The 9,273-nt window shown below is 44.1% G+C and overlaps 1 protein-coding gene across 1 annotated transcript; it reads left to right on the top strand.

The window, feature by feature from the left end:
• The first annotated feature begins 3,037 nt into the window (after positions 1 to 3,037).
• Positions 3,038 to 7,748, top strand: LOC144103819 (uncharacterized). Its single transcript, XM_077636520.1, has 2 exons — positions 3,038 to 3,297; positions 5,610 to 7,748. The coding sequence occupies exons 1-2, from the start codon at positions 3,166 to 3,168 to the stop codon at positions 6,765 to 6,767; spliced, it is 1,290 nt and encodes a 429-aa protein (XP_077492646.1). The 5' UTR covers positions 3,038 to 3,165; the 3' UTR covers positions 6,768 to 7,748.
• The last annotated feature ends 1,525 nt before the right edge of the window (positions 7,749 to 9,273 follow it).

Below are 9,273 nucleotides of genomic sequence, written 5' to 3'. Positions count from 1 at the left end.
AGGAGTAAAACCAGTCAAAAGACGGGACACAGCGAAGAGACGAGGCACACACACGACGACTTTTAGTCCCCCAATCAATACCTGTTCCCCAGTGCAGGGTAGCCAACCGGAACCCCTTTCTGGTTAACATCCCTGCCTTCCCCTCCTCCTCTTTACCTATCTATCTCTATCTTTAGGAGGTGAAGTGCATATCAGTAGGGAAAATGCTTAAAACGAGGAACCCGGTTCCGCTTTGCGGAACACAGTATGATCCATTCTTATGATCCATTCTTATCTACTTCCCTCAGCAGACTTTTACCGTTTAGGGGTTCTTGCAACAGTTCCTCATATTTTGAAGGGTTTTTGAGAGCTTTGAAGGTGCAGCTTATATCTGTTGGGTGATAAAGTTGACGAGGAAGCAAGGGAGGGTTATTGCGCTCTGCATGTTTTCATCACTGTAGACATCCATGAGGTTTAACCCTGTGTTCCTGGTTGTTATGAGCACCGATACCAAACCCTAGACATGCTGTGTTGAAGCACCCCGAGCTATAGGCGCAATGTTAGAAGCGTAGTGTTTCAACACGCCAACGCATTTGATGCAAATAACTCCAATGCACGTCTAGGCTTTTTTTTTACCTAGACACAGATTTGATAACGGAACCTTGGCAGGGAGACCAGCCTAATAGTGGGATGGTACGGGTTCTGCTTTAGGCATAAGCCTGATGCGCTCAATTGCTGCATTAGATGTAACTACCGCAATCTGAAATATTTCTAGAAAACAATGCGCACAAGGATATTTCTCACACGAGATTCTCACACTGAAGTCCAATGAAGAGAAAATAAAAGCTATAAAAAGTTCATTTACAATGCAGTGAGTAAATTCGTTTAATGAATAGTGAAATGAACCTGAGCAGCGTGATGTACTGACATGAGCGCGTTGGGAATTAATTTTATCATGGATATTATTTACAGGTACTGCGGTCTCAGGAGACCAAGCAGGTGGGAATGTATGTGCTATATTTTCTTTCTATTAACATCAAGTGATACATATCTTTTCTGTTTGGCATGTGAAGCAGGAAATCAAAAAGAGAGCAGAAATGAAGAAGTTCGTATTTCAGTCTTGTAGAATGATGATCCTCCCGTAATGTCAACAGAAATATACTTGCATGCACTGCCCCGCAAAATAAATATAACCGGAAGGAAGGAGAGAAACACAGTACCGAGCAGTATGACACAAAATACATGAGTAGCGCCTCGTCAAAATTTTCAGTGCAAAAAAAAATGCAGAGGGGAGGTAATTCCACTGACTAACTGTACGAGGAAAAAGGAATTTAAAACAATTTATTGCGTGCGTGGAAAAGCCGCAATTTATGAGCGTGACGGTGCCTTGACACGCGTGGCACGATGGTTGAATGTATGGCCAGGCATTAAATTCCAGCAATATGTAATATCTCGTGAAAAAAATTTAAGTCGTGCTACATACCCGCCGCGGTGGCTTAGTGGTTAGGGCGCTCGGCTACTGATCCGGAGTTCCCGGGTTCGAACCACACCGCGGCGGCTGCGTTTTTATGGAGGCAAAACGCTAAGGCGCCCGTGTGCTCTGCGATTTCAGTGCACGTTAAAGATCTCCAGGTTGTCGAAATTATTCCGGAGCCCTCCACTACGGCACCTCTCTCTTCCTTTCTTCTTTCACTCTTTCCTTTATCCCTTCCCTTACGGCGTGGTTCAGGTGTCCAACGATATATAAGACAGGTACTGCGCATTTCCTTTCCCTAAAAACCAATTATTATGAATAAGTCATGCTACAGCTCTTCGCGATTCTAAGGTAAAGATATGGTTGTCAGCCATGAGTTGTGATGGGGAATCAGTGGACCTGACGTTGTTGAACTGCTCGCCGCGGAACCATTTCAAGTTATCCTTTAGATAAAGGGATCCCTGCTATTGCTGCGTATATTAATTTCGGCAATATGTAAGTTATCTAGGCTAGAAGTTCCAAGAAAATCGCGGAAAAGAACAAAATCAGTTGCCGCAATCAGTAAAATATTTTTCCAGCTTAGAGAAACACGACGAAACAAATCTCGATATATTTGGGTTTCAGAATGCGGTGGTTCGTTTCAGCTGCATTCCAATTTCTTTATTTAGAGCACAGTATAAGACTAGAGCTCATTTATACTTAATCTAAAGATATGACGAAAAATATATTTTACCACAACACTACGAGAATGGGATTAGTGTCAGTAAAAGTAATGACAGTACGAAGTCCTTGAATTTGCGAATGACGAAAGCAAAGGAGCTCACTCTTCCACGTGACCATCTGACGTTCCCGTTTCTCGAAGGGCTCCCTCCGTAGTCCCTGTGGTGTCTTTTGTCTTAACCATAAGGCATTACTATATTTGTAAATAAAGCTGTAATGACTCAAACTACACAGAAGTTTTTTTCACCTACTGTCTTCAGTTTTTTGTCGATCAAAATGTGGGACAGCATAACTGGAACACTCCAATGAACCAAAGAGAGAAATTCCTTAGAAATGCTCCGTGTGCATCGGTTGTGAACGCTCTCAAGTGCTCATCATAGTGCAATTGAAATTTTACCGACGACTCTAAAGTGGCTTGTAGACATGACGATGCACGACGCATACCACCCTAGCGGTCTGTCTTTGTGAGATTTTTGATGCACTGACACCAGACAGACCTGCGTTTCGATGCTCTTCGAGTACTGAGACGGGAAAAATATTCTTATGCACTTAACTGAGCTTTAGTGTTCATAGAAATACACCGCAAAAAAAATTGTGCACAAGTCGTCCTGAGTGATATCTGCCTCTGCCAGTAAGACAACTGGGTTCGCTGAAAGAGGAACTTTTTTCAAACGTTGCCTTGCGACCAACAAAAGGCACCAGACCTCGGAGCGATTGTAGTCATGGCGACAGCTGGGGAAAAAAGAAAAGCAGGGGGAAATATCTTAGGAGCGCGTGTAATCCTAGGGCAAAAATCGCAGTCGCGCTGATAGTAGTGAAGCTAGCTATCGCGCTGCAGCGAGGCTCCTGAAATAATGGAGTACATCCTGGTCGGGTTCTCTTCAGACCTCGACTGGAGACCCCTGAGTTTCGTGAAGCCAATTCCAGGGTATAGGGTATGTGACGCCTGTGGACTGGTACACAAGAGAACCGCCTTGCTTCCTTGTAAGCACATGCTTTGCGAGCTTTGCTACGACCGCTCGGCGCAGGATGAAGCACGGGTGTGCCCGCTTGACGGCCGCCTGAGCGAGGATCGTGACGTCGAACTCAGGGAGCTCGATTGTGCAGAGCTGCTCGGCAGAGAGGTAGGTGAAGGGTTCATGAGTAAGAGGGGTTTTGTTTGTTTTTTCTTGCATGATAGTCGTTCCGTTTCAAAAATCTCGGGAGGGTCTGGATATGTGGCTGGTAGCGTGTAAAAGCATGGGTATTCCTCTTACAAAAACTAGCACCGCCCGCTTAGCACACTTTTGGTATACAATTTGTACTATACATTTAATGCAAAAAAATGGAACCATTACAGCTAATTCACCTTCAATACACAATTTTTGTGGCAAGTGGTGCGATGAAGGCATGCAAGTAAAGCAATCCGCAGAAGTTGCTCTGTCTTTTAGCATGTTCAACTGATTAGTAGGACTTCGACACATTGTTTTTATTTGAGTAGGAAAAAGCGTTATTTCCTTTATTAATAAAGCAACCACAGAATTAAATCCCGTAAAGTAATGTTTGGTCAATTCTAGTCTTTTGACGAATGGATTATATCGACCTCAGAGAACAGAAATGTACTTTGAAAGGTCTTCGCGAATAGACCTATTTGCAAGTGGTCACTGCACATAGCTAAGCTCCTATAAATCTTTTAAACATAACGAGCCACATCTTCTAGAGAAGGCAATCCCTGACAGAGGCTGCACAGGGGAGAAGAAGGCACTACGTACCCAGGATTCGTATGATGGGAGGTAGGCATAAATAATAACGCGTAATATTTCTCAAATTCTGGAATAATTTTACACACGCTAGTAACTAAGGCACCCGAACAATTAAGTGCTTTCGTTAATTTGACAACGCCATGACCCGGTAATGAAGCAACGCCTGTTCAGTGGGTGGTTCAAAGTACGTAACCGATTACGGGCAGCCTCCAAGTATCCTACATCGGACGGTTGAAGATCGCATGACAAAGCTTCGACTTAATTTGAGTACGAGTGAGGACCCTCAATTTAAAACCTATGATTGCGTAAAGGCCCTTCAGTAAGCCTTTACTTTCGGGTTTTAACGGACGAGATTATCTACCTATTTCACTGGCTCTGGGTAGAAGTCCCTGTTGCTTAATTGTTAGCATGGCTTTTCATTGCAGAAAGAAACTTTGTAAAAAAATACAAAGAAGCGAATAAACAACACCAAACCGGTATAACTGAAAAAAAAACGTACAAACCTAATGTAAGCCTGACTGGGCAGGGGATCAAAAGAAGCTTCCAGTGCAGTGTGCAATAATAACAGTCATTGACATTTGTTAGGTATGCGCTCATAAGGGAAGGGTTCCTTTGGGGAGAAACCAGACAGCCAATAAAGCCGAATTATGCGTTTTTCCATGCGCTGTGTATGCCAGCAATAAAGGTCATGTCTAGTGGAACATGAATGTGGTGCACTGTTCTAAACTAACATTCGAGTGGAAATTACGTGCCTCTACAATGCGCTCTAGAGAATATCGAGAAGAACACCGTCTATTTGCAACTTACGAAGTATTGCTCGATAGATTGAGCTACGTCGAAACGACAATAATTTACAATTTGCGACACATCAAGAGTTGCGAATGCCGTCACTTTTAAAAAAACAAGTGCAGCTGAAATTTTACAGTGCTAAGCAGCTTGTTTAAAGTTCAGAATTTCCTGAAGTGTGAATCAGACTTTTTTACAACGCGGTGCACAAACTAAGTTTTCACGCGAATGTCCATGAGATTGACTATTGGTTGCTTTTTACCTTCGCACGCTATTCTTTTTACACACTCAAATCTGCTGCCGAATGTCCCGCAGCTGTTGGTAAGGTAGATAGACAGAGAGGAGTGAGCAAAATCTTGTACAGTTAACTTCCAGTCAAAGAAAAGTGTTTAGTTCTCACTAAACAGATCATCTAGAAATGTCAGCTCATTTAGTATGTTGCACAGCGAACGTTTAGTTGACATGTAAAGCAGAAAATAGTTCAAAATGGAAGAAACATAGAAGATCATTGCGCGAAACGCGTCCAACCAGAATGGTCCAGCTTTTCACACGAGTTGGGATAGTCAATAGCTTGGGTTCATACACCAACACTTCTTAATTTGCGCAGTGTGTCCTGCGGGCAAAATCTCTTATTGATTTCTTCCTACTTCTTTCGCAATGCCAGTGCATATGCTTTTTTGTTATTTTTTCAATCATCACTTATAATTCTTTCAAGGAAATCTTTAGCCCTGCAGGATAGTCATTTTGCTGTGGTTGCTGTGCTCTCTTGCTGCCGCTTTTTAAGTACGAATTAGGTTGCGCCCCTCGGTCAATCCAGTCATAGGCGACTTTTTCGTCTCCTTGGTTTCACCCCTAACATTGTAGATATTCAAATATATGTATTTGTTTCTCTATTTGTATCCTTCCAGGTGAAGTGTTGGAATCAAGAAAGTGGCTGCGAAGCCGTATTACCTGCTTCGAAGATTGCCCAGCACTTCCAGACTGGATGTGGACACCACTCCGTTTACTGTCGCAAGTGTTCGGCAACCGTCCTCCACAACGACATCTGTGCGCACATGAAGTCCGAGTACTGCACATCGGCGACACCCCTTCCACCCGAGTATGGAAGGGATTCCAGGCACAAAGGCCAGCCGGCGCTCCTGACGTCAGACACACAAACCTTACAAGGACCAAGGGGTGATTTGAAAGCAATTCCTGACATGCGGCTTATTGACAGCAGCGAAGATGTTCACCAAGCAACGGAAAGTGCCTGCGCTGTAGAAAAATGCCATCAGACACTGAGACACGAGCTCCAGAGAGGCATTAACAGCGTCAAGGAAACAATGAGACGAGAGGTGGCGCGAATGACGAGTGAACACCGTGAAGGTCAGAGAGAATGTCTGAATGCACTCGCAGCGTTGCGCGATGAAACCAGAGAACATACATTTGAGAGTGATGGCACTTTGAAAATTCTTTCCACAAGTGTGAAGAGACTAGTAAATGTTTTGGAAGATGAGCGGGGAATAAATGCAGGAAAGCAGCTTGAGAGGGTTTCCCAGATCGGGGGACTCATGGAGGAGGTCAGGGAGGAAGTGACAGAATGTAAGAAACTAATTAATCAAATCGTAAAAATGCTCCGGAACACTAATGTGCAGGGCTCGCGTTACGACTTTTTCGTCAAAAGTGTGCAATCACTCCGAGAAGCAGCACTAAAGAATGGCTTCGCCGTATACCAGGGCGATAAAGTATATCTGCTCGGCTACTACCTGTCACCTGGAGTGTACCTTCAAAAACAGGGTGAAAGCGTAACACTGCATGCAAGGATCCGCCTTAACGTGGGTGACATGGACGATATTGTACAATGGCCATTCACGAAAGCAGTCAAGCTGCGTGTCCTGCACCCAACTCAATGGGCAGAACGCGAGATCAACGAAACTATTTCCAGCAATGTTTCTGGTAGTGAAAGGCCGGACGAGAGTAGCACTGCTGCTGTTTACACAACTTCTTCTCTCAACCTCGACGACTTGATCAATGACGGTTACGTACAGCGTGATGAACTCAGGGTAAAGTTCCAAGTGCAGCCATAATTCCCACTTTAATGAAGCACGAAGCAAGGAAAGCTTCCAAGCTACTGCACTTTGTGATAGTTCTTGATTAAAAGTTGTCATACAGTGTGCATCGGTGGGGGGTAGTTTGATCATTATTTTTTTCGACTGATGATTTTAGTGTTACCTTTTTAGCCCTGAATGAGGAAATGCAACTAAAGTATGTTTTGACATCTTCACGGACCTTTTAGAGTAAATTTATTTCAAATATTATACATTGCTGCAACGAGCAAAAGTGTTCAATTAAGGGGAAAGGCTACTTGAGAACAGATATCATGCGCCTAGTGCGGAGTACTTTTTTTGTGGGGTTAACACAACGATAACCGCTTCCATCTAAGGGAACTAGGGATTATATCTCTTGGTTCGCGACACCTGGAGAGTCTCAAATGTCGGCAGCCTCTATTGAAAACGCGTATTCCTCAGTACTGATACTTGCTGCAACACCTATTATAGCCTTTATATAAGAATGCGTTTGGGGTGTCAGGCAGGTTGGTGTATTTGTGGGCCATATTTGTGTTGTGCTTCAACGCACTCTTACTCTTTACTATTTTGTTACTTTGCCATTCCAGAGTACGAATAGTGGTTGTTTATTTTGGCGTTTCGTGATTCTGGGAAATAAAAATTCAAAAAGGGTTACGATAACGACTTAGGACGGCTTATTCCTGCTAAAAGCTCCTCGCATCAGAGACGACACCACCAAGAAAGTACACCAGAACACGACTTAGTTTCCTATGCCGCTACAAAGCACGTGAAGACCACCCCCGAAGCTCAGCATTCAAAGCAAGATATTATCCATATTCATAGCGACAACAACCCATATGGCCAGTAAATGTCAGCAGATTACTCACGGTATTAAAATATAGCTGAAAGAGTACCATATGGTTTTACCGTTTCACCACTTAAATACAAGCAATATGTTTGCTTATTATTTCAAGCTAGACTTCTGATGTGTGACCAGGGATTTGTCCAGCGGACACTTTTCGAGCGTGCCTGATTTTGACTGCTGACTAGGGTGACCCGACGCTGCCGCGTCTGCCTTCGAGAAGGAGCTGCATGTCCCATGTGACCTCTGCTGCGACCCCTAGTGAAGACAAAGTTGCCGCGGGCGCTTGAAGTGCTCCAGGATTATTGGCGGAACTTTGCTCTAACACCACTGCCAGCACTGGCGCTTAACGAGCAAACCAGCCATTAACAACCTACTCCAGGCATTCTCTGCTCTTACCCGCAAACAACAAAAGCGGACAGGGGCACCTAAGTAGGGCTACTCTTCATTGTACACTCTAAATAGCGTTACCTTTATGTATACCGCGTTCTCTTCTTTAACCCGCAAACAACAAAAAACGGACACGGGCACCTAAGTAGGGCTCACGCTGAGGCGATGCCGCTCCAAAAATGACGGAGGGTTCCTCACCCGAGGTCATATCCATTTGCCTTTCTCAGAGTGATTGGCAAAGATGTCCCACAGCTGTAAATTAGCGTTCGCGCCGTGTCCTTTGTTGTTATCGAACCATCAAAATAGGCCTCTTGACTGTAATACACCGGCTTGCGACTTCAACTTGGCGCGTTGATTGTATGGGAATGTCCAGACATAATTATACAGATAATACTTGACGTATCAAACAGTATATTATGTATAAAATCAGGCCTGCCAAAAGCTTTACATGCCCGGCAGCTAAGTTGTTTCTGTGGAGCTCGAGAACGTGCCCTTTTATGAGTCTCACGAACTCCCGTGCGTGATAGTGTCTATCGTCCACACTAGATTTCAAAACCTGTAGGCTCTATAAGTTGCACTTGCCAGTTGCATATCTCTTTAGCACAGCAATCGCGACGCCTAAAAGACATTAAGAAGGTAATTGCTAGTCCGTAAGGGTAACGGAGTGGATTTCAAGAGAAGGCAAGCGTAGCAGCGGGCGGCAGAAAGTTAGGCGGGCAGATCAGATTAGAAAGTACGCGGGAATACTGCGGCCGCGGCTGGCAAAGGGCAGGGTTCATTGAAGAGACAGGGGAGAGGCCTTTGCCCTGCAGTAGGCGTAGTCAGGACGAGCCAGGTCGCTGTCTTAAGAGTGATTTTGGCAGACAATCATATTTAAAAACAAAATTTGGCATCATCGGTTGCAGTGCAGTCTCTGCTAGCCTGTTCAGCCCTCTCATTTGAGTTTTCTGTTTTGCCTAGTACGTGCAACTGACAAAAATGCGGAAGAATAGAACAGATAGATGCAGGTCTCGGAATTTTGCTGGACCAGGCGCATTAATTGGTAAAATAATTATATAAAAATAGGTATGACTATCAGTCAAAGCAACTGTAAGCCGCCCATGTATTTCTTGTACTAGCTGTTTACCGCCGGCAGTAAGAACTTTATTGCTACAATATCTCACTAACACAGAATGGGATTATTTACACTGAAACCGAACTGGTTGTATTAGCACAAATTGTGCTATAGCCGCACATAGTGATTTCGAAAAGTTTGGAATGGCTTTATGTCGTACA

This window comes from Amblyomma americanum, chromosome 9 (genome assembly GCF_052857255.1).
Source record: "Amblyomma americanum isolate KBUSLIRL-KWMA chromosome 9, ASM5285725v1, whole genome shotgun sequence".
NCBI classification, from domain to species: Eukaryota; Metazoa; Arthropoda; class Arachnida; order Ixodida; family Ixodidae; genus Amblyomma; species Amblyomma americanum.
The sequence above is the reverse complement of the archived record's forward strand: the minus strand, read 5'-3'. Positions and strand labels throughout refer to the sequence as shown.